This window comes from Bos javanicus, chromosome 5 (genome assembly GCF_032452875.1).
Source record: "Bos javanicus breed banteng chromosome 5, ARS-OSU_banteng_1.0, whole genome shotgun sequence".
Lineage (NCBI taxonomy): Eukaryota > Metazoa > Chordata > Mammalia > Artiodactyla > Bovidae > Bos > Bos javanicus.
Window position 1 is genome coordinate 112,563,948 of NC_083872.1, and position 25,782 is coordinate 112,589,729.

Below are 25,782 nucleotides of genomic sequence, written 5' to 3' on the forward strand. Positions count from 1 at the left end.
ATCTGACTCTTGGCAACCGGATCTTAGTTCCCTAACTGCTCCCTGCAGTGGAAGTGTGAAGTCTTAACCACTGGACAGCCAGGCACGTCCTACTTAACAGCTGCCATAGTAGGCCTGTTTAAGTGTGTCAGAGTTATGTCACTCTTCTCCTCAGAGCCTCCAGTGGCTTCCTGTCCCAAATGTTATACCGTAGTTTATACTGTTTTCTGGAAGTCATTGCATACTGTGGACTTAGCTGTCACCTTTCATACTTCACCTACTTGCTCTCAGAAAGGGCCATGCGGATCTCCTCCACGTTCCTCATGCACCTTATACGACATGCTTTAGGGACATTGGACTTGCTAGTCCTGCTACCTGGAATCCTCTGTGACCGGATATCCACATGGCTTACTCCTTCATTTCACTGAGATCTTTTCTCACATGTAACCATCATTTCACCCTGGCTACCTTGGCTGAAATGTCAATGCTCTTGCTCCAAAACTTCTATGTCCTTCCCCTGATTTTTTTTACTTACACCTATGACTAACATATTTTACTTAGTATTTGTTTATTGTCTCTCTCCAGTCTAAGCTCTGTAACAGCTAAGAGTTTTTTGTTTGTTCATTATTGTATCCCAGGTACCTAGGATACTACCTCACAAATAGTGGGTACTCAAAAAATACCATTGAATGAGTGAAAGAATAAAAATACTAGGATGAAAGCAGTGTATTTTGAAAATGAAATAATTACAGGAAGCTAAGAAGTAATTGTGTTGATATTAAATTCATTTAAAGGAAGCCAATATAGTAAAACATTGAGCTCAAACCAGTTGCTCAATATCTGATATATCTGTAACTCTGAAACTCATCTGTTTTTCTTCCATCATAAGCCTAGGTTGCGATGGCTAAAGCTGGTATTTTAGAGTAATGTATTTTTATATCCTGTGTACATACTCAAAAAATTAGAAATAAGTCACTGATGGCCACCCATGCATGATACAGCCACATTGCTCTGAAGAACCCAGGATAAGTCTGGCTTTTAAAAAAAAAAAAAATGTGGTAAAATACGTGCATGCATGCTATCCCTTCAGTCGTGTCTGACTCTGCGACCCCACGGACTGTAGACCACCAGGCCCCTCTGTCCCTAGGATTCTCCAGGCAAGAATACCGGATTGGGTTGCCGTTCTCTTTTCCAGGGGGTCTTCCCCACCCAGGGATCAAACCTGCATCTCTGAGGTCTCCTGCATTGGCAGCTGAGTTCTTTACCACTAGCACCACCTGGGAAGCCCAGTAGCCAGTTAAAAGTCTGTCTGCTGCTGCTGCTGCTGCTGCTGCTAAGGCACTTCAGTTGTGTCCAACTCTTTGCGAGCCCATGGACTGGGCTACCAGGCTCCTCCATCCATGGGATTTTCCAGGCAGGAGTACTGGAATGGGTTGCCATTGCCTTCTGCATGTAAAATACATGTAACATCAAATTTTCCATGTTAATAACTTTTAAATAAACAGTTGTGAAAAGATCTCCAGAACTTTTTCATCTTGCAAATCTAAATCTGTATCCACTAACAGCGCTTTGTCCTCCTCCCTGCAGCCCCTGGTAACCGTATTTCCACTTTCTATTGCTATGAATTTGACTTTAGATACCTCATATAAGTAGAATCATGATGTCTCAGAGTTCATCCATGTTGTCACATGTGACAAGGTTTCCTTACTTTTTGAGGCTGAATTCAGAATCTGTGTATGCCTATATGTATAAATATTTATCCATCCACCTGTCAATTGACATTTGGACTGGCTCCACCTCTTGGCTTTTGTGAATAAGTGTGCTATGAACATAGGCGTCCAGATATAAGTGTAGCTATTTTTAACTTAAAATGCCTTTATACGTTCATTTTTAATTTATAGTGTCTTAAGTTGTGTCTGAAGTGCTCTGTGATCACTGAAAAAAGTCATCTCATTAATAACTGTAGACTGAACCCATGTGTTTTAATACATTTTTAGCTGCTAATGCTTTATGTATGTCAGAAGTCTGTAAAGTAGCTTTAATTAGATCAAAGGAATGATTATAGATTATAGACTTGACTAAAGAAAAGCTTCATAATATATAAGTATGTATGTGATATATATAATATATAAGCATTGCAGGCAGATTCTTTACCATGTGAGCCATAAGGAAAACCCAAGAATACTGGAGTGGGTAGCCTATCCCTTGGGCTTCCCTGGTGGCTCAGAGGTTAAAGCGTCTGCCTGCAATGCAGGAGACCTGGGTTCGATCCCTGGGTCAGGAAGATCCCCTGGAGAAGGAAATAGCAACCCACTCCAGTATTCTTGCCTGGAATATCCCATGGACAGAGGAGCCTGTTGGGCCACAGTCCACAGGGTTGCAAAGAGTCGGACACTACTGAGCAACTTCACTCACTCACTCACTCACTCAGCCTATCCCTTCTGCAGCATATCTTCCCAACCCAGGAATCGAACCGGGGTCTCCTGCATTGCAGGTGGATTCTTTACCAACTCAGCTATGAGGGAAGTCCATATAAGCATTTATCTCAAAAACAAAAAGTAAAATAATCGTTGCTGTTTTCTAAACTCTTAATATCACTGTTACCACGATTCATCTTTTCCTAACAAATCTAATCCAAACGACCACTCATCAGATGTCTACAATCCTGCTAAGCATGTTAAAAACATAATCTTAGTGTAGTATTAAATATTATCTACAAGACTAACAGAAACACACACAGAGCTGTGTTCAAATGTTATATGAACATAATGTGTCTGAAGAATCAATTTAACGATTCCTTTTAGTTGACTTCTTCTTCTGTACTTCTTTATGCTTCTTTTTTTTCCTCATACCACCTTCTTTGAATCCTGCTGAGAAAATAGAGGGATTCCAGTTGCTGGTGACCCAAGTTATACCCTGCTCATCATTGTTTGCATGTTTGGGGCTGCAGGACTTTGGTGAATAATTGTTAAATGACTGTCTTCTCCAACAATATTCTTCAGCAAAGCCCTCTTCATCTGCCACACCATTTAAAAGAAAGGACTTCAACTCACCGTCATCTTCATCTCTCTCTAGGTCATCCTCAGTAATTCTTTTTGTATTGGTATTTCTGCCATTAACAATCTTACCTGAAGTAACAGTAATGTAGTTGTCCATCCCACTATCATCAAATGCCAGGGAAGAAAATGAATAAAGTCCCTCATGGCCCAGTGAACCAAATGGTGTATATCCTATATCATATGAAGAAAATCTCTCAAAAACTGGGTATTCACTGGATGTAGAGAAAAAGGATCTTGCACCTCTGTTTCTGCTTCCATAGGAGCTCCTTGAATTATTTAAAAGGTCTTCAAGTGAGTCTTCAAAGAAATGAAATGAAAATGGGTCCCTTTCACCAAAAATTTCTTTGAAGACATCATCTGGCTTACGGAATGTGAAGCCATATTCAGAAGAATCGTCGAAATCACTTCCACCTCCACCATTTAGTCCTTCTTTGCCATATTTATCGTAAATGTCCCGTTTTTCATCATGTGATAATACCTCATATGCCTCAGCTACTTCTTTGAATTTTCTCTCGGCTTCTTCTTTGTTTTCTGGATTTTTATCTGGGTGCCATTTAAGTGCCACTTTTCGATAAGCCTTTTTAATGTCCTCAGGTGAAGCATGTCTCTCCAATCCTAGAACTTGGTAGTAATCCACCATGTTTTTAACAGATGGTTGGAAAGGGCTGCTCTAGGGAGTGAGAACCGTAGTTTCCTCTCAGCTCAGGCTCTGCTGGTGCTGGTGGTAGAGGCAGTGACTGTAAATAGGCATTTTTACATTGAGGACAATGTTATTACCTTGGACCACTGCTAGGAGACGTTAGGATACTGATTATGTGGCAAGCAGACTGACAAGCTTATGTCAGAGGGCTGCATTGTGGTGTCACTCTGGGCTTGGTGTAAGGACCAGACCTTCTAAATGGAGCTAGTCCAGAGTCAAACCAGACCATCCTTAACCCTCTGGACTGTTTTTCCTATGTTTTCCTAGAAGCCTCAGACAGTGCCCCATAAACCAGCGGAACCTGTTATAGTACGGCCGCAGCATGCCCCTTGCATAATATGACCTCTGGGTTACTGAGCTTTAATAACCTACTTCTTAGTTCTTCCATGTTTTGGTTTGGAAAAATGAAGAATTTGTGAACTCTGAAAAAGTACTTAAGCAGTTGACATACTTATTTCAACCTTAGAAAGTCATTATATTGGTTTCCTGAGACTACCATAACAAATTAACACAAACATGTCTGCTTAAAACAGTAGAGGACTTCCCTGCTGGTCCAGTGGATAAGAATCCCCAGTGCAGGGAACATAGGTTCGATCCCTGGTCCAGGAAGATTCCACATGCAACGGAGCAACTAAGCCCGTGTGCCACAACTGCTGAGCCCAAGCGCTGCAACTACTGAAGCTGCACCTCGAGCCGTGCTCCGCAACGAGAGAAGCCACCCGGTGAGAAGCTCATGCACCACAACAGAGTAGCCCCTGCTCTCCACAGCTGGAGAAAACCCACACACAGCAACGAAGACCCAGCACAACAAAAATTTTTTAAAAATAAATACATTAAAAAAAAAACATAGAAATGCATTGTCTCACAGTTCTGGAGACCAGAAGCTTGACATCATGTGTCAGCAGGGCTCCATTCCTTCCAAAGGCTCTAGGAGGGACTCCGTCCTTTACGTCTCAGCTTCTGGTGGCTCTAGGTATTCCTTGGCTTGTGGCCACATCACTCCTATTTCTGCCTCCGTGGTTACATTGCTTCCTTCTCTTCTCTCTCTCTCCTCCCTCTGCATTTCTCTTGTAAGGACACAGGTCACTGGATTTAGGACTGACCCAGATAATGCAGGATGATCTTTTTTTTTTTTTTTTTTAGGATGATCTTTTTATCTCAAGTTCCTTAATCTAGTTTTACATCTGCAGAAACCTTTCTTCCAAATTAACAGTCACAAGGTCTGGGGAATTACAGCATAGACATATCTTTTGGGGGCTACCATGCAAAATATTGCAGTGATAAAACCATTTTAGGGCACTGAGACAAACTTTTTTAATGAAACAGGGATTAAAAATAACAATCATAGGAAGAATAGTATTCAGTGAAATTTAAATACATACACTGTCATTCCTACTTGATAATCCCTACTAGAACCTTTAACTTTGTGTAGACTTTCACATTTTGCTGTTGGAGTGATTGTGTGTATGCAGGGAGATTGTATGGCACTAACTATGTCATTGGGAATTTGGCAGAGAGGACTTACTGAGTGGCAGGGTGGAGGGGAAAGAGCAAAGATTTTGAAGTTAAAACTGAATTTAAATCCTAGCTTTCTAAGTACTGCATGAGAAAGTGGAAGTGTTAGTTGCTCAGTCATGTCTGACTCTTTGTGACTCTGTGGACTCTAGCCTGCAAGGCTCCTCTGTCCATGGAATTCTCCAGGCAAGAATACTGGAATGGGTTACCATTCCCTTCTCCAGGGGATCTTCCTAACCTGGGGATCAAACCCAGGTCTCCTGCATTGCAGGTAGACTATTTAGCATATGAGCCAACATTGCCCAAATTACTTCAGAATCTAATTCCTTATTTGTTTTTTTTAAAGCGATAATGCCAACCTCGTGACAGTTAAAAATCTAATTCCTTAGTTTGGTGTACAAAGTCTTTAGGTGTCTGATCCTTATCTTGCCGATATTTTACTTTCCCTCCAGCAGCAGCACTGACCTGAAACTCTTTTTTCCGTCCCTCTTCCCTTAGTAAGCACACACGCACGTGTAAGCACGGTGTCTTCTATGCCTTCCCTTTTGTGTCTCATTCATGATACCTTCCACTCCCCTTGTCGCTTTCACTTGACCAGTTCCTGTTCAGAGTAGGCGGCACCTACTTCTGCAGCCCCACAGGAGCACCGATTGTGTGCTGCTCTGTTCCCCAGAGCTCTGTGTCCTGTCTTTGTCACCGAGACAGCATTGTTTTAGTCTTGTGCTCTCAGAAACCTTGTGTATGAATCCACCACTGTGCTCACCATGTGGCATTGCTCTGTCTCACATCCGCTAGACTATATATTCTTTTAAGACCAGGGCAGATAGTCTTATGTTATTGTATTTTTTCCAGCATGTGCCAGTCACACACTTAATAGATCTCATTGAATACTAGAGTATTGAACTCTAGTATTCAGTACTGGTATTGAAGCTTACTAGCTTCTTGTGTACTAACTGTGATTAAGCATTTTTCATACATTATTTCTTCTAGCTCTAACATTCCAAGATTAAATGAGATAGTATGTGCATATTTCCCCAGACTTCACATATTCTCAGTAAAAACATTCACTTTTTCTAAATTTTAGGGCACAGCGTAACACTACTTCAATGAAATGCTTCCTACCCCTTCCCCTGCTTTTGTCTGTTTTCTTTCTTCTGTTCCCTTAGCTCCTTATTCATATGCTAATCATACTGTGGGTATGTATGCCTCTATTATGTAATAGTAGACCAAAGTCACTCAAGGTAAAAAGAGTCTTATTTCTATATCCCTGAGGCCCAACACAGGCTCTGGCTGGCTCAGAGGAAGAGCCATGCAAATATTGAAGGAGATACCGATTTGCATTTTTCTAAAGCAACCTACTGCTGGAGCCAGATAAATGTGTATGTACTGTGAGGACTAGCTAGATGCACTGTTCCATTTCATCGTCCTTATTTTTCCTTCAGGATGCTTGTCATGTTCTCGGCGAAGATACTCCCTGCAGCCCATCCCAGAGAGGAGGATTCCAAACCGATACTTAGGCCAGCCCAGCCCCTTTACACACCCACACCTCCTCAGACCAGGTAAGGCCTTTGACCTGTAATGACCGTCTCTCTCTTCAGATGCTTTGTCTAGAACCGTGCCATCCAGTAGAATTTTTTAATTAATGTAAATTTAAATAGCTGTAGGGCTAATAGTACTGTTTAGACAGCACCATCTAGGGGAATAAATAGGATTAGGCTAAAATTCAAAAGTATCAGTGAAAAAAATATGTATTTCAAGATGTTTTTAAAGAAATGTTTCCTAAAACATGATTTCTAGAACTGTGTTCTGACTATCGATTCATTGTGAACTGTATTAAAGACATGTTAGGAAACATTTTTCTTGAAAACATGAAATGCTCATTTCAGTATTAACAAAAATATTTCTATAGAGACTACACAAGATTTACAGATGTGATTGTCCCAGCTTTGAGAGGTGATAACGATGATAAAGATGATGCAAAAAGTTGATAAAAGTTTACTTCACTAATTTTTATAAATTGGTAAAGGTTTACCTCACTGATTTTTTTTCTACTTTAAGATTCCAATATTGCTGCTAGAAGATATGTCATTCTATTGTTCAAATTCATACCTAAGGTTTCTTTGTTTTGTTTTTTCAAAGAGACAGTTAAGTGATGAACTATGATGAATGAATATCATCCCAAAGAAGTAGGTAGGATGAAACCAAATGCTTTGTAGAAAATGCAGTCAGGTTTTCCCAGGCTTCTGCCATGGGAAGTTAAATCTGTATTTACTGTGTAAGCCTAGATTATTAACACGGTCTGAATTGCCTTTGGAAATATGTTGCTCTTTCACTATCTCCACTCAGTGAATGATACCAGTGTGTCTGTCAGTGAGGGCTTCCTGTTGCTGATCTTCATCAGACTAGAGTACCTGCTGCGAAGTCGGCTGAGACTCAGGAAATGCAGCTCACCACTGAAACACACAAGAAATCAGAGTTTTTCAAAGCTGTAAGGTAAGCTTTGTAGCAGTACAGTTGGTGCTGATTTAAATATTTCTCTATCCAGTCAACCTGCCTGTAGCTTCAGTTTGATATTAAGTTTTACCAGCTTTGAAAATTACTGATTTCTCGTGGTGAGATACTTTTACATGGTGAGCTGCATTTTCCAGGTCTTGAAACTAGTAATCATCCTCAGGGTGATGGCCTCTGTGTCTAGACTGTTAATTCTGTTACGTGCACGGTAACCATGTAAAAAGTGGGTATGAGTAAGCATACACATACAAGTTCATATGTTCACATATACTATGGGGAGAGAGGAATGCACGTCCTAATCGTTATCCTCCTGGACAGTAAGGATTGGTGTAAGTGAGAAGGGATAGACGTGGATGGAATTTGAAAGAACTGTCATTGTGAAAGAAGCCATCACATACGATTTCCAAGTATTCATCACTTATCTTGCACCATGTAGAGATGCAGAACTTATCAAAGTGTTCAAATAATTGTGGGGTGTAGGAAAAGTCAGTTATTAAGAAAAATTAAAAGACATGCAATCCTTTTTTTTAAATCTCTTACAGACCTAAAGTCAGTTTGTTAGTTTGAAATATAAAATTATGTTTCTATGGTATGTTTTGCTCCCAAAGGTTTCGTGTTTGGCATGTTTTCCCAATACTTGCCAGTACTTTAAACTTTTGGAAAACATCTCAGTCATTTTCCTAATTATTATACAAGTTCTACATATATTATAGGCAAATTAAAGAATACAGATAAGCATAATTTTTTTAAAAAATTACTCATAATTCCACCATTTAGAGAAAACAACTATTGAGATTTTAGTGCTTTCTTTTTCTAGACTTATTTCTTACATCGAATTGTGTGTGCATGTATACACACTCTCTATACTGATCAATTATTTCCTTAAAATAAATTCTTAGTGGGACTTCCCAGGCAGTCCAGTGATTAGGACTCAGTACTTCACTCGGTGGCCCAGGTTCAGTCCCTGGTCAGGGAATTAAGATCCCACAAGCCATGTGGCAAAAAAAGAAAAACCCCAAATTCTTAGAAGTGAAATTACTGGATCAACACCTGAATTTTGAATTTCCCTGGATTTCTTTTGGCCATACCTATGCGTTTCCCGAAGCAACAGTAACTTGGAAGATATCAGCAGAAAGACGTAGGAGATAAAGGAGTTCTGTGTTGGCTGTGCTTACTACTGCTTTAGATGGAAATAAAGAGTCAGATTCACTCCCCTAAGTCCTCTCAGTGATTTTTAAAACTTGTCCTTTGCTTAAAGAAGTCTGAGCATTATAGGCTGTTTCTTCTTTTTATGACATTGCCATCTCTGTGTTAAGAACCATGTATGTAGAGACAGAAATGTCAGTTCATCCTCCTTGATCATTAACATGCCTTCTACTTAGTATCTATCACCAAGAAGAAAAGGGATTCCATGAAGGAAGGCAAGTGGCATTCTGAGCTAAATACCATTATGAACCATGAGTCTACTTTTACAGTATCTGTACGGGAAAGACACTTAGTTCCTTGACATTGCAAGGTGTGCAGCTTCATCAACAGTTCCCTTCCAGAGGATAGGAAAAATTAGTGCCTAATTAAGTATTATTTCCAAAAATCTATATTTCTAACATTTTTATGTTCCTAAGCAAAACTAATTTTGGAATATGTGATATAGTTTGGAGCTTAAAAAGGGGTTATTCAAAGAGTTGGGCTTATCAGAATGACTTGTCTGACCTATGCAGAACCACTTCTTGGTTTTCTTTCAACTACAGCAATGACTAGATTCACTGGAACATAATCAGAACACAACTGTGTGGCCCAGAATTTGAGGGAATGCCTTTACCATGAACTTTTTTGTCCCTTATCATCAAATAATGGCTAAGACTGTACGTTATTGTTAAGTGTAATATTTAAAATGATGAAAAGAAAGGTTCTAGAGTGGATTATACATAATCATTCCCCAATCTTCTTCACTTGAAAGTTTCAAAACCAGTTAGTTATCATCTTTAGTGATAGTTTAGTTGTAGTTCTGCCTTAAGCAAGGGGTGTATTTTTTTTTTTTAAGTTTTGTTAAACATGATTGACTTTAATAGTATCTAAAAGATCAAGATTTATTTCAGTGGGGTGAGATTTTTATACTGTTATAGATACTACAGAAACACCTTGTGCATATTTCTTGTCCATATCAAGAAATTCTCTGGGGTAAAGATTAGCACGAATCTACCCCAGGAAAGGATTGGAAATCTCCTAAGAACTGAATAATAAAAGTCTCCTGAATGACTCGAAACTCATTCTTGTCATTGTGCAAGAAAGCCAGATAATTTGGGGCTTTCATGTAAAAACAATTACTTTTATAAAGATAATGATTGTCCATATACCTACATACAACAATATAACTCATACCCCATTCAAGATATAGAACATTGCCATCAACCTAGAAGGTCCTCGCATACCCTTCTAGTCAATCCCACCTCCATCCTTAACCACTGGCCTCGTTTCTATCAGCATGCTTGTTTTGTCTGTTCTTGAGTTTTGTGGAAGTGAAGTCATACAGTATGAACCCTTTTTCTCTAGCTTGTTTTGCTCAGTATATGCAAATAAAATCCATTTAGAGATTTTTTTCAATTATTTGGTCATTTCATTTTTTCAGAGATATCTATGTTTTACGTTGTAAAGGAAATGTTTGTTAACTTTTTCTTTATCCTCGTTTTCCAACTATATAGTAATAGATCATTTTATGCACTTCTTTCTTATTACACAATAAAAGCTACTTAATATTAAACAAAATTCAGGGACACTTCTTCAAATCAGACCATGTTAAAATCTTAACCTAGGGACTTCCCTGGCAGTTCAGGGGTTAAGACTCCTCTCTTCCACTGCAGGGGCCACAGGTAGGGGAACTAAGAACTCACATGCCACAAGGCACAACCAGAAAAGAAAAAAATCCTAAGCTAGTTTCAGGAAGTAATTAAAATACATACCTAGATTGTAGCAAAGACTTGCATCTTTCCATCCATATTCAGTCTTCATAAAACTCCTCTCTGGGTTTTCTGCCTGGCTGATAAAATATGAAGAACATTTTTCTTGTTGTCTTCAGAGGCCCAGTTCTCGATATCCTGGAAGAGCTTTTCTTCTTGGCAGCCGACTCTCGAGATTGATTATGAGACTTTGCTATTTAGAGTCCAGATTGTGACATCTAGGCACTTGATTGACTAAATAAGCTTGTTCGAGTAGCCCCTCTATCCTTAATTGACTTCAAGTGACAAAATACTGACTGTGCCTTTTAATACTTTACAGTTTGATGAAATTACCCATAAAGTCTATTCAGATACAATTTTATCTGAAGAAATTCAGGCTACATTGACTATAATGGTTAGTTCTATGACCAAAGGTCATAATAACTGTCAGGTTTACCTGTAGAGTTAAAGTTCATTGCTTTATCACACTTTTACCCCTCCTTCACTTGATAAGAAAAGGTATGTTTTTCCTTGGATACTTTTTCTGTTGTGACCAAGAGTTCCTTGAAATTTCAGAAGTTTAGAAGCATTTAGTTAATAGTCACTCTATAGTGTTTATAATTAGTAAGCTTGGGGAAATGTAGCCAGTGTTTTAAATATTTCTCATATAATCATTTGTATGAAATTACATTCAGCAATGGTGAATGCTTAAAGAATGTGAAAGATGGTTTTGCAATCCTGCTTTGATTTTTAAATAATTTTTATCTTTTTTCAGAAGTTACTTCCTAATACGCTATGTGTATACTGTTATTAATGAAAATGAGATAACACGTTCATTAATTAAGATCATTAATACTGTGAGTTTTCTTTCAAAAATTTTTTTAAAAACACAAAATGAATTGATTTTTTAAGTTTAGTTTTGTTACATGGACTAAGGCTGTGAAATAACCAAAAGTGAAGCACAAAGGGAAAGGGACAAAAGTAAAACAAAAAAAGGAAAAGTTGGATAATTCACTTGTTATAAGCAGCCTCTGCTTTTAGAAAAGAGTATGTGCTGTTTGTGGTAAACTGGGAAATTTCCAATATTGAGTAACAGCAACAGAATTAACATGAATAATTATCAGGGAGATAAATAGTTAAGCTATTCTTAGGCTCTGGTACAAAGTTCAGTATTCTGCGGTGGAGCCCTAGGGTACTTTTAGCCAGCTTAATCCTGAGAGAAAGAAATGTGCTCTGAGCTCTTCTAGGACCAGCTCTCTTGCTTTCCCGATTCAAATTGTCACAAGACCCCTCATTTATCTATCTTGTTTCTCCCCAATTTCGTTAATAAAAATGTCAGTGTTTCTATTGTAGGTAAATAAAAGTTAAAAATTATTAATGAGGTACAGCTACAGGTAGAACAACTAGACACTTCCCAAGTAATCAGAAACAACTGAGCTGCACGTACTGGACATGAGTACTGGGAAAACTCGAAGAACTTTGATCCACCAGTTTCTCTCCTGGGGCTGTCCCACAGAAATCAAAGCACCAGTGTGCATAGCGCATGAAGGCACCCTATGGATAAGTATAAAGATATTTATTATGATAGCAGAAAGTTATATGAATGCCCAGCAGTAGGGAAATTAATCAGGAAATTATGATACAGTGCCCCCAAGAAATAATATGGAGACATCAAGCAGAATGAGTTGAAGTTATGCCAGATGAGTTGGTGGGAGGGATTTCTATGAGGTATTGTTGTGTTAGAAAAGCAATATGAAGAAAAGACTGTGTGGTGTCCCATTTTTGTAAAACGCTAGGGACTCATAAAACCCTGAATGCAGGTAATATGTATGCGTTTATATGAATATTGAGAAACATAGGAAAGGATATGATGTTGTTGTTCAGTCACTAAGTCCTGTTGTTGTTGTTTAGTTACTAAGTCATGTCTGACTCTTTGTGATCCCCTGGACTGTAGCAGGCCAGGCTCCTCTGTCCTCCACTATCTCTTGGAGTTTGCTCAGATTCATGTACATAATTGCCTCCACTCTTCTCCAATAGCATCTTTGACACCTTCCAACCTGGGCGGGGTGGGGGTGGGGGGGCTCATCTTCCAGTGTCGTATCTTTTTAAAAAGCCTTTTCATACTGTTCATGGGGCTCTCACAGCAAGAATACTGGAGCGACTTGCCATTCCCTTCTCCAATAAACCACGTTTTGTCAGAGCTCTTCATTATGACCGTCTATCTTGGCTAGCCCTGCACAACATGGCTCATAGCTTCATTGAGTTATGCAAGCTCCTTCCCCCATGACAAGGCTGTGATCCATAAAGGGGAAGTTTACTTACTAGAATACAAACCATGGGGGTGGCTCTAATGTGGGTAGAAGGAGGGAAGGGGAATGAGGGCTCAAATAATGAAGAAATGGTGGGGGGGAGTATGGTGTGATTACATTTATATACAACTATAAGATGTATATATGGAAAAGAAATAGTTAATTTTTTAAAAAGTAGATCAAAGGAACAAATGAGCATGAACAGGGTTAATTAAGAAAGTGTTTTGAATGAGAAGGGTCTAAAAGCAAACATCTTGAGCTTCAAGTCTTGGAGTGGAATGCTTTGGAAGGAGAAGAAATTTTAGAAAAGGGGCATATTGTAAGCAAGGTAATAGGGAAAGAACAAGTTGGACTTGAGACTTAGAAGTAATTAATTTCACAATAATTGGAGGAATACTAAGAAAAAAGTTTAAGTCTCCAAAGACCACATATTGTATAATTTCATTTATATGAAATCTCTATAATAGACAAATCCATAGAGATGGAAAATAGCGGTTTTCAAAGGCTGGGGTGGATTCAGAGGAAACAGAATGACTGCTAATTGGTGTGGAGCTTCTTTTTGGAGTGATGAAATTTTCTCAAATTGTTTTGGGTAATGGTTGCACAAATCTGTGAATATACCAAAAAGCGTTGAACTCTATACTTGTACGTGGGTGAATTGTATAGTATGAAAATATCTCAGTAAAGCTGTTACCAAAAGTGTTGGCCAGATAAGTTGAAGTTACCTGGTGGAGAACATTAATATGTTAATATTAAATGTAAGTGTCGAAATAGCTTAATTGTTTGAATTTGATCTAATGGACAATAGAAAACCCTTATAGGTTATGAGTATGGAGTGGACCGTCCATGGTGTCCCTTTTTTAGCCTCTTTATCTCTTTATTTGAGATTTTAATTGTAAGAGTATATACCCCCTGAAGCAAAATTCAAATAATAAAAAAATCATGTTAGAGAATTTCAGTTTATCTCATTCTCCATAGGTTACCACTGTAAAAATTGTGATTCTTTTCCAAATTTTTCTAGATTCTTTTTTTTCCTCTCTCCTTTAATTTTTTTTTTAATAATGCGAACATATTGTCCATCTTGATATTTCACTTCTTATATACAGCAGTGTTTCATGGCCATTTTCTCATACTTGCATATGGAGACTGGCTACCACAGGGAATAATAATAATTTTCCCACATCACAAAGTCATTGTGAAGATTAATAAGTTGATTGTTGTTGTTCAGTTACTAAGTCATGTCCAACTCTTTGTGACCCCGTTGAACTGTAGCCCACCAGGTTCCTCTGTCCATGGGATTTTCCAGGCAAGAATACTGAAACGGGTTGCCATTTCCTTTTCCGAGGGATCTTCCCAACCCAGGGATTGAACCCGCATCTCCTGCATTATCAGGTGGATTCTTTACCACTGAGCCATCAGGGAAGCCCAAAAAAGTTGATACATGTAAATAATTAGAATAGTACAGACACATAGTAAGCATTCAGTAAGCATTAGATGTTGTTTTACTCTTAATATTGTTAAGTTCAGGCTTAGGAAACAACTGTTTTAGTAGTTCTTTTGTTTGAGAACCTGAAGTGAAAGCAGGCATAATTTCCATTCAGAAGTGAAGCATTCACACAGGCATCACTGGGCTAGCAGCCAGGCAGTCTTCTAGGTACTAGTATTAAGAACTAAGACATAACCCTTCAAAGGTTCTTAAAATGGGTTGTTTGAGTGAGCTTAAGGGAATCTGAGACTCTTGAAATTATATGTCAAAAGTTTGTATGTGCCTACACGGAGTTTAGTAAACAGAATAAATCCGTAGCTTTCAAAAGATTCTCTAGGACATCTTTAAGTCTTTAAGAACCACTTACTTTATCGGATTTGATTCTCATGACATCCCCAAGAGGTAGATAATATTACTAGAGTTCAAAGCCCTGCTATATTCCAGTTGTTATTCTGGGCCCTGAGAATATAGCATTGGGCAAACAGACAAAATTCGATGTCTTCAAAGAACTTATATTCTTTTGGGGAAGTCTTACACAGAAAATGTGATCCTTCTCCTCACCTTGTATATTGAAACTTAAGGGCAACTTGGATTGTGTCCCTGAGAGTGCCTTCCGCATAATAATTAATAAATATTTGAGCGAATGAGTAAAAGAATGAACCAGAGAGCTGGAAAAGATCTTAAGGGGTCGTGATCCCAGTTTTCAGGCAGGACCACATTTAACTATCATTTCTTCCAAATTTTTGCAATGGAATGGAAATTTGAAACCTGGGTTATCTCCTTAATTTTGCCATGTGCTATGAGGAGATTGGGCATAAATTGAAGAAATGAACTTGAGTGTATCCATCTAATATTAAACTATCTTAAGTATCAATACTCTGCCACTATAGAAATGCAAAGCTTCACTGTTATCTGTCATTTCTAGGGGAGGTGACGCCAGGACTATCCCAGGTGGAATATGCCCTTCGCAGACACAAACTAATGTCTCTGATCCACAAGGAAGCACAAGAGCAGAGTGGTACAGACCACACAGTGGTACTGCTGTCCAACCCTACATACTACATGAGCAATGATATCCCCTATATTTTCCACCAAGACAACAATTTCCTGTACCTGTGTGGATTCCAGGAGCCCGATAGCATTCTGGTCCTTCAGAGCCTCCCTGGCAAGCAGTTACCAGCACACAAGGCCATGCTTTTTGTGCCTCGGAGAGACCCCAGTCGAGAACTTTGGGATGGCCCTCGATCTGGCACCGATGGAGCAATAGCTCTAACTGGAGTGGATGAAGCCTATACACTGGAGGAATTTCAACATCTTGTACCAAAGCTGAAAGGTAACAGATAGGAGCAGAACTCAGATCACAGGCCAGGTTGGGACTAAGACCTTCTTGACCATTTGTTCTTCCTTTGCTAAAACTATTAGCATGGCAACATTTCCCTTGGCACTGTGAAAGAATATAAAGCTTTTCCATAAGACTTTAAGGATTTCCTTTATTCGTTTGCTAAATCTTCATTAGATTATTCATTCAGAGACTGTCTGTTCTAGTGTGAAATCCCAGAAAGAGGATTTTAATGTGGAGGATAGACATGGGCCAGTCTTCAAGATAACTGACCAGTCCGTTGACCCTTGCCTACTACTTATCTTACCACTTTTGCCAACTCTTCAAAAATGGACAATATTCTCAAAGAATGGTTTATCCTTCACCAGCAGCAGAAACACCTGGTGATGCGTTATAGAATTACAAATGCAGACTAGATACTGGAAGTGTAAAATCTGTGGCTCCCACTTCATACCTCCTATCAGAATCTGCGTTTTAACAAGATTCTCCAGTGGTTCATGTACACAGTTGAGTTCATGCCCCTTGAAAAACATGACTTTCTCTATGTTTATTCTGGTAGAATTGTGATCACTCAATGTTTTGAGACTCCTTTTCTAGAACTTTTCAGAGTGTATACTACGTTATAAACTATCCTTAGTGATTCTTATACATCTACAGCTCTAGGAAGTATTTTACTTTTTAGTGTCCAAAAGTCACTTAGAGCCACATTTGGTAAATAAGATAGACGGTCAAGTTATAAAATACTGATTTTAGACAAAATAAGGTATTTGATTGTAAAATTTCAGTCTGACATTCTTGTAAGATATATAAACATTTCTGAAGTCATTCTCTTATTAAAAGAGGATTTCAAAATTGCTTCCAACAATCCTGGATTGAAAGTTTTAAAAAGGTTGGCCTATGATTTTATAAAATGACAGCAAATAGTCATGGTTGTTTTATTTTTTAAAAACTACAACAACTAAATTTGTGTTAAAAGTAAGATTAGAGTTTGACATGTAGTCTATATTTAAAATCATTTTTATTTTAAAAAGTAAAAATATTTTGGAGATTGTATCACTAATGCATACCCAATCAAAATTTTTAGGGCTTTTCCCCCCTCTTCTGTCCCCAGTCCACTGTATGAAACGTAGAAATCTTCAGATTTAAATTGTTGGGAATACTACTCATAGGTTTCTGTCAGAAAATAAAAAGGGGGGGAAACAAATAGAGACATGGTGTAAGTGGAAAAAATTTTCCTGGTGTGCCTTAAGTCTCGAGCAAAACTCAACCATTTCCTTGGGTCTACAAAGTGGAAAGGTGAACTGTGGTTGTCTGTAATGAGAACACATGGCAGATGAAAGAGGACAGGTATTCTGGATGAATGTGGATTATCAGCTGTGAGACCCCCTCCCACCCGTACTGAGACTGTTTGAAACTCAGGGATGGAGCACTTTTAACCATGAGGTTGTAAGCTGAGTACTTTTTCTGTCCTTCTGTGTCCAGTTATTTAACAGTACCTCTAGCTGACTTGTGGTTTGGAGAACAATTGTCACAATTGTTCTTAAACAGTTAAAAATAATCAAAGCTTGAGTAAAGCTCTAGTTTCATCTATTGTCTTTACAAAAAAACACTGAGGTTTGAGGGCAGAAAAAGCTGTATATCCAGTCTCAGAATATCTTGCCATTTTCAGGAAGGGCCTTCCCAATGACTTATGACCCATTCCTTTAGGTCCTGAGAGAGTGTGTTCAACCCTTTAGAGTTTATACTACACATTTAAAAATAGTTTTGATTCTTCAAGTCAATGACAGGTGGTATTTCTTGTCGCTGTCTTATTTTAAATCTCTTTTAAGCTGAGACACATACACTGTGGTATGACTGGATGAGGCCTGCTCACAAACAACTCCACTGTGACTACATGCAGCAGCTGGCGGAGGTCAAAGCCAGGAGCAAGAACAAGGTTCGGGCTGTGCAGCAGCTGGTACAGCGCCTCAGGCTGATCAAATCTCCTGCAGAAATTGAACGGATGCAGGTTGCTGGGAAGCTGACATCACAGGTATGGTTCCTACAGAAGAAGTTCTTCCCAAATTAAAAAGTCCAGCTTTTAGGGTTCAGTGGGCACCTGAGGTTGTGTACCCAGGGCAGTAGTCTAACGGCACATGGACATATAGCTTCTGCTCTGATGTTTACCGAGTGTGTCTAGAGACTTGTGCAGTACTTAGGAAGGCAAATCAGATATCCTTCTTGTATCTTTTTATCCACAATCTTAGTTGTTTCTCTTTGGAACAACATAAGTTAATTCATTTTATTTCCTTTCCTTATCATAATTACAGTAATAGTGGCCACAGAGCTTATTAAAGTAGATTCATGAGACCTAAAATGACCATGCTTACGAATTATCAGTTTATTACAGGAGAAAGGCACAGTTTACCAACAGCATTAATGTGAGAATAGCTAACACAGCCAATGGCTGTCTCACACCCGTGTCCAGAGAAGCTGAGTGCAGGCTCCTGCTGTCCTTCCCCAGTAAGGACCGGGCAGGGTGCATTTTCTGTGGGGCTCAGGAACCACAAATGCATGTGTAGAACACCTCGGAACCAGGAAGCCCCAGGAATCTCAGCTAGGGATTTTTGGATTTTGGTTTCATTGGCATATTCCTGCTCTGTAACAGCTCTCACAGAGACCAAGTATAAACCTTTGATCTCATCAACATAGAGTAGATGACATTCTACCATCATATTGTGGTACCTCTTTTAAACCATCATCACAATTGATGACTGTATAATGTTCATTTAGATTATTATTAATCAGTGTTTTTCAAGTTCAACGTGTTAAATATTCCCACAGGTTGCTTCCCAACATAGCTCCTCTATAATAGATCCATCCTATGACGTGAGAATCAGAAACAAACCCAAAAAACTAGCTTCATATAGTCAAACACAGAGTTCTCATCTCTTGTCCATTTTGAGAACGTATGTCGCTCTGGGAAGTGTGTTTGTTACGTTGGCTATTGTGTAGCTCTGTTTTAGGCTCTTCAAAAGAGAAAGATTTCATCAGAGCCCTCCACCCCAAGGAGCTTCTGAGTCAAGGCTAAGAGAAATAGTATTGTCTTGCTTTAAGCATCTCTTGAGGCACAAAATTACGTTAAATTTTCCCTTTTATGTCACCCATTGATTGCTCCCTTGAAACTGTTTTCCATAGTGGCTTCACCATTTGACATTTCTGCTAGCAGTATACAAGGGTTCCAGTTTCTCTGCATCCTCACCAACACTTGTGTTTTGGTTTGGGGGTTTTGTTCTGTTCGTTTGCTTTGATGATAGCCACCCTAATGGATGTGAAACGGTGTCTTGGGCTTCCTTGTTGGTCCAGTGGTTAAGAATCGTCCTTGCGGAAAAAAAAGAATCTGCCTTGCAATGCAGGGGACGTCGGTTCAATCAGTCCCTGGTCCAGGAAGATCCCACATGCCCCGGGGCAACTAAGCCAATGAACCATAACTACTGAGCCCATGCACCGCAACTGCAGAAACCTGGGCACCCTAGAGCCAGTGCTCCGCGACAAGAGAAGCCACTGCGATGAGTAGCCCTCGCACCACAACGAGATAGTAGCCCCACTCGCTGTAACTAGAGGAAGTCCACACGCAGCAAAGACTAGAGCAGCCGAAAATAAATAACTTTCACACACACACACACACAAAAGAAATGGTATCTCATTTTGGTTTTGATTAGCATTTTCCTAATCACTCATTGAGCATCTTTCTATGTGCTTATTGGACCTTTATATATCATCTTTGGAGACGTCCATTCAGCTCTTTTGCCTATTTTCTAATAGAACTATTTATCTTTTTGTTTTTTAGTTGCAGAGTTCTTTACATAGTATTCTGCGTACTAAACCTTACTAGATAAGGGTCTCTGATTTTTTTTTTTTGTCCTCCATCAGACAGTTTGCTATACTTGAATTATCTTAGTTGTAGCATGTCTCAGAAGCCTCACTGGTTCATTAACAGTGGCTCACGTTGCTTTGGTTAGAGCTCCACCTGCTGCCCAAAGTGAGTGAGACTCGTCTGAAGAAGAGTGAGCTTTCTCAAACCAAAGCCATACCTGCCGTCAGTTTGCGATTCCTTTCCAATCCATTATGCTAGCTGCTAAGGTTCAGATTCTATCTTTTTCAGATTCCACTGATTTAAAAGCCAGTACTACTTCAAACCAGCAGCGGTTTGGCAGTCACCCAAGCTCAAGAGTTTTATTTTCACCCCTCTCATCAGAATCATCCTTTTTCTTTCAAAATAATTCCTTAACTGTGTATTTTAAGAATAATCCAGGTATGCTGGAACAGTTGGGTGTCCACATGCGCAATAAAGATGTGGGACCCATACCTCACACCATATACAAAAATTAACTCAAAATAGATCAAACACCTAACCTCAAGAGCTACAAGTATATAAAACTCCTAGAAGAAAATACAGGGCTGAATCTTTATGAATTTGAATTTATTAGATATGACACCAAAATAAGCAACAAAAGAAAAATAAATAAATTGGATTTGATCAAAGTTGAAAATAGTTGTGTTTCAAAGGGCATTTTTTAAAAGTAAAAAGGTGACCTCCAGAATGGGAGAAAATGTTTGCAAGTCATATATCTGATAAAGATCGAGTATTCAGAATATGTAAAGAATTCTTGCAACTCAAAAACAAAAGAAATTCCATGATAGTCCAGAGGTTAGGACTCCACACTGTCACTGCTGAGGGTGATGGTGCAATCCCTGGTCGGGGAACTAAGATCCTGCAAGCCTCTTGGCACGGCCACCAGAAAAAAAAGGACAGCCCAATTATAAAGTGAGTGAAGCTTGAATAGACATCTCTCCAAAGATATACAAATGACCTAAGCTCATGAAAAAATGCTTTAAATATCATTAGCCACTTGGGAAATGCAAATCAAAATCAGATACCACTTCACACCTAATAATATACCTTATTTAAAAATAAATAACAAATGTCGGGCTTCCCTGGTGGCTCAGTGGTAAAGAATCTACCAGCCAGTGCAGGGGACATGGGTTCAGTCCCTGGCCAGGGAAGATCCTACAAGCCTCAGGGCAGCTAAGCCTGAGCACCACACTGCTGGGCCTGTGCTCTAGAGCTTGGGCAGTAAGAGAAACCAGCACCATGAGAAGCCCGTGCACCACAACGAGAGAGCAGCCCCCACTCACCGCGACTAGAGGAAGCCCGCGTGCAATAATGAAGCCATAACTAAATAAAAATTAAAAAAATAACAATTGTTGGCAAGGATGTGGAAAAATTGGGACCTTTGTACATTACCCTGGTGGCTCAGATGGTAAAGTGTCTGCCTACAATGCGGGAGACCTGGGTCCAATCCATGGGTTGGGAAAATCTCCTGGAGAAGGAAATGGCAACCCACTCCGGTATTCTTGCCAGGAAAATCCCATGGACGGAGGAACCTGGTAGGCTACAGTCCATGGGGTCGCAAAGAGTTGGGCACGACTGAGCGACATGTACTTACTTACTTGTACATTACCAGGAGAAGTGTTCAGTCACTGTGGAAAATCTTGGGGGTTCCTGAAAAAAAGCAATTATTATATGACCTGACAGTTCTTCTCTTAGGTATATACCCAAAAGAATTAAAAACAGGTGCTCAAACAATGGTGGTGCTGGTTTAGTCACTAAGTAGTGTCCAGTTCTTGTGACCCTGTGGACTGTAGCCTGCCAGACTCCTCTGTCTGTGGGATTCTCCAGGCAAGAATACTGGAGTGGGTTGTCATCTCCTTCTCCAGAGGGTGTTACTGACCCAGGGATTGAACCCAGATCTCTTGCATTTCAGAAAGAATCTTTACCAACTGAGCTATCAGCGAAGTTGAGTCACTATTGACAATAGCCAAAAGGTGCAAACAACTCTTATGACCATCCATTGATGAATGGATAAGCAAAATGTAGTATATATATCTATACATACAGTGGAATACTGGTCAGCCGTAAAAAGGAATAACATACTGATACATTCCACAACGTTGATGAACCTTGAAGCCATTATCCTAAGTGAAGCAGACCAGACACAAAAGGCCACACGTTATGTAGTTCCGTTTATGTGAAATAGCCAGAATATGTAAATCCATAGAAACCGAAAGCAGATTGATGCTTGCCAGGGGCTAGGGTGACAGGGATATGGGGAAAGTAACTGCTTACTGGGTAGGGCGTTTCTTTGGTGGTGGTGAAAATGTTTTTAAACTAGACAGAGGTGGAGGCTGCCTAGCATTGTCAATAGACTAAATGCCACTGAAGTGTTCACTTTTTTTTTTTTTTTTGGCCACGAGGCACAGCTTGTGGGCTGTTAGTCCACCAACCAGGAACCAAACCTATGCCCCCTGTGGTGGAAGCACAGAGAATTCCCCGAATTGTTCATTGGTTAATTTTATGTAATGTGGATTTCATATTGGGTTTAAAAAAAAAATGAATGAATTTAGATGCCAGATGTACTAACAAATGGCAGGTAAACAGATCAGTTGTTAAAGACAGTGGTGGTGCTTCCAAGTCTTGAGTTACTAAAGGAGAAGGGTACACTATAAGGGTACAGTGGGTCAAGAAGCAGCAGAACTAGACTTGCAACAGTGGACTGTTCAGAGTTGGGAAAGGAGTACGTCAAGGCTATATGTTGTCACCCGGCTTATTTAACTTACATGCAGGGTACATCATGCAAAATACTGGACTGGATGAAGCTTGAGCTAAAATCACGATTGCGAGGGGAAATAACCTCAAATATGCAAATGATACCACCCTAATGGCAGGAAGTGAAGAGGAACTAAAGAGCCTCTTGATGAGGGTGAAAGAAGAGTGAAAAAGCTGGCTTGAAACCCAACATTCAAAAACTAAGACCATAGTATCTGGTCCCATTACTTCATGGCAAACAGAAGCGGGGGGAAGTGGAAGCAGTGACAGATTTTATTTTCCTGGGCTCCAAAATCACTGCAGATGGCGACTGCAGCCACGAAATATAAAAGACGTTTGCTCCTTGGAAGGAGTGCTATGACAAACCTAGACAGAGTATTAAAAAGCAGAGACATTACTTTGCCAACACATATGGATATGAGAATTGGACCATGAAGAAGGCTGAGCACCGAAGAATTGATGCTTTGACATTGTGGTGCTGAGAAGACTTTTGAGTCCCTTAGACTGCAGGGAGATCAAACCAGTCAAAATTTTCAGTTGATTCAGGAAATCAACCCTGAATATTCATTGGAAGGATTGATGCTGAAGCTGAAGTTCCAGTACTTTGGTGACCTGATGTAAAGAGCCAATTCATTGGAAAAGCCGCTGATGCTGGGAAAGATTGAAGGCAGAAGAAGGGGGCAGCAGAGGATGAGATGGTTAGATAGCATCACCAACTCAACAGACATGAATTTGAGCAAACTCGGGGGGATTAGTGAAGGACAAGAGAGCCTGGCACACAGCAGTCCATGGCGTCACAAAGAGTCAGATACGACTTAACCACTGAACAACAACAATAACCCATCAGCCAGGTCCAGAGTACAGGCTCCTGTTGTCCTCCTCAGTCAGGACTGGGGAAGATGCATTTTCTCGGAGGCTCTGGAACCACAGATACACACACAGAACACCTCAGAACCAGGCAGCCCCAGGAATCTCACCTAGGAATCCTAGGGTTTTGATTGTGTTGGTATATTCCTGCTATGAAGCAGCAAAGCCCTTCAGAGGTCCCAGGGAATCCAAGAACAAACCGTTAATTTCACTGTTATCAATACTGATAAGCTGATAACAGACTGCTTGGGAACTCCTCTCAGCACTATTAACCAACATGTTTCAGACCTTGACCAGGGTCAGTGCTAGGCAATGTTGTCCTAAAATTTAGAAGTATTAAAAGAAAGTGGAAGTGTCAGTCACTCAGTTATGTCCAGCTCTGCGACCCCATGGACTGTAGTCTGTCAGGCTCCTCCGTCCATGGGATTCTCCAGGCAAGAATACTGGAGTAGGTTGCCATTCCCTTCTCCAGGGGATCTTCCCAACCCAGGGATCAAATGTGGGTCTCCCACATCGCAGGTGGGTTCTTTACTGTCTGAGCCACAGGGAAGCCGTCTTAGAAGTATTCAGTCTGGTAATTCCTTTATAATCTACCAATTTAGTAATGACAACAGAGAATTTGCCCTTATTTTTCTTAATAAACAACTTCTAGCTACCAGTGATTATATTCCTTCAGGATTCCCAACATTCTAATCTAGACTGTTTCTGTAAGACTTTTGATATTTGGGCAAAATAGTTTTCCTTAAGAATAGTTACAGTAAGAAAAGGGTTAAAAAAAAAAAAAGAATCTTACAGAAAAACCTGAACAAACTATTTGGCCAACCCAGGAATTCTCTGTGATAGCCACACTATACATGTGTATGTTTTCTGTCTTTGTAAACATCCATGTCTGTAATTCCTCACTGGACCTCGTTTCAAAAAGGATTTTGATTAGCTTACATGGATACATAAAATACAAGAGAGCATACAATCATGGTAGAGTTGAATAAAAGCAAGATTTGAGGGGAATGGAGCTAAAACAAAATGAAAACAAAGGCACATTGTGTAAGATGTTACAGAAAAATCTGAATGAACTTATTAGCCAATCCAGTAATTAAATTACTTATATTGTAGGCTGGTGGTTCTCAACCGGGGGCAGTTTTGTGTTCCCTAGGGGACATTTGGCAACATCTAATTATCACAGTTAGGGAATGCTACTGTCATCCTACATGGAACAGGATAGCCCCCAAATAAAGAATAACCTGGCCCAAAATGTTGATAGTGCCAAGGTTGGAGATGAGTCCATCCATAATTGCATATATTCTAAGGCTGTGGAAGCATTTGAAAGATAAATGACAAATGTGTTTCCCTGCCGCTTATTCTAGCATACAGTGTATAGTCTAACTGGGAAGGTTGAATGCCCTTCCACTAAGTCTGTCATCAGCCAACTATTCCAGAAAGCAATATTTTTCCCTTTGGAAAATATTATCGTGCTCACAAAGCCGTAACTTCAGGTCAACAAAGTTGGGGAGAACTGTGTTTTTCATTTGAGCTCCAGTATGTTGAATGTTTGGATAAGCAACGTGGTTAAAATGGGACTATGTTCTTTTCTTCCTTCATTCTCTTTGCAGGCTTTTATAGAGACCATGTTTGCCAGTAAAGCCCCTGTGGAAGAAGGCTTTCTGTATGCTAAGGTGAGCTTCAAATGCCTGGCGAAGTTTTGTCAGAGGCAAATGTACTTTCTTGATTTGCATATGGCATCCAGTTGGCTTTCATGGACATGACTAGGGTATCCATGAAGAGGATTTGTGCCGGGGTCCAGCCCCAGCTGATCCAGGGTATTCGAAGGGGAGACGGCTTAGGCGACTATTTAAATATTCATCAAAGATATAAAAAGTAATAGAATGAGGATAGCTCAGTAGGAAAATTCAGTGGAGAAAAGAGGCTGAGTAGCTTGGTTTATGCGGGAGACCAATAAAACTTCAAGACAAGAAGCTTGCACCACTTACGTAGGCCGCAGGCGTCCTTCCATTCTCCCGAAGGAGAGGAGACACTAAGGCCTCCCTGGTCGGATCTTAGAAGCCCAGGCATAGTTAGTAAGCATGGCGGGTTCCGCGCTCCAGATGGAGACTCAGCCAGAGTGAGAGAGAGAGAGACATGGGGAGACCAGTCTTTCGAGGAACTGATCCCAATTCTTTATTTTCCATGGTCTACTTTTATACACTGAGATGTTATACAAAAGTCACGTGGGGACAGCAGTCCTGACTTTTATTAAAGTCAGGTGCTTCACACAAATGTATACAGAGGTCTTAGGGGTGTTACATCATCTTCTGGCCAGGGGGGCCTGCTGACAATTTACGACCCTCTCCTTGTGACAGTGGTCAGTCAACCAGAACACTTTTTTCTCCAAGGGTGATTATTCTTAAAACAGACGCCACCCAAATAAAGTTACATTC

At 39.8% G+C, this 25,782-nt stretch overlaps 2 protein-coding genes across 4 annotated transcripts in view; one reads left to right on the forward strand and one right to left on the reverse strand.

Annotated features, from left to right (window-relative positions):
* Window positions 1-25,782, forward strand: part of XPNPEP3 (X-prolyl aminopeptidase 3) — a 44,055-nt gene that overhangs the window by 2,449 nt on the left and 15,824 nt on the right. The window contains exons 1-5 of one of the 3 annotated variants that reach the window (XM_061418622.1): window positions 6,722-6,812; window positions 7,600-7,746; window positions 15,418-15,825; window positions 17,661-17,863; window positions 24,958-25,020. In XM_061418622.1, coding sequence (XP_061274606.1) covers window positions 15,474-15,825; window positions 17,661-17,863; window positions 24,958-25,020 — 618 coding nt within the window. In that variant the 5' untranslated portion in view covers window positions 6,722-6,812; window positions 7,600-7,746; window positions 15,418-15,473. Of the gene's footprint in view, window positions 1-6,695; window positions 6,813-7,599; window positions 7,747-15,417; window positions 15,826-17,660; window positions 17,864-24,957; window positions 25,021-25,782 lie in introns of those variants that run through there. The other 2 variants (XM_061418620.1, XM_061418621.1) reach the window with 2 other exon arrangements.
* Window positions 2,723-3,855, reverse strand: DNAJB7 (DnaJ heat shock protein family (Hsp40) member B7). The gene is made up of 2 exons (XM_061418626.1): window positions 3,108-3,855; window positions 2,723-2,849 (listed from the first exon to the last, which is right to left on the reverse strand). The coding sequence occupies exons 1-2, from the start codon at window positions 3,676-3,678 to the stop codon at window positions 2,767-2,769; spliced, it is 654 nt and encodes a 217-aa protein (XP_061274610.1). The 5' UTR covers window positions 3,679-3,855; the 3' UTR covers window positions 2,723-2,766.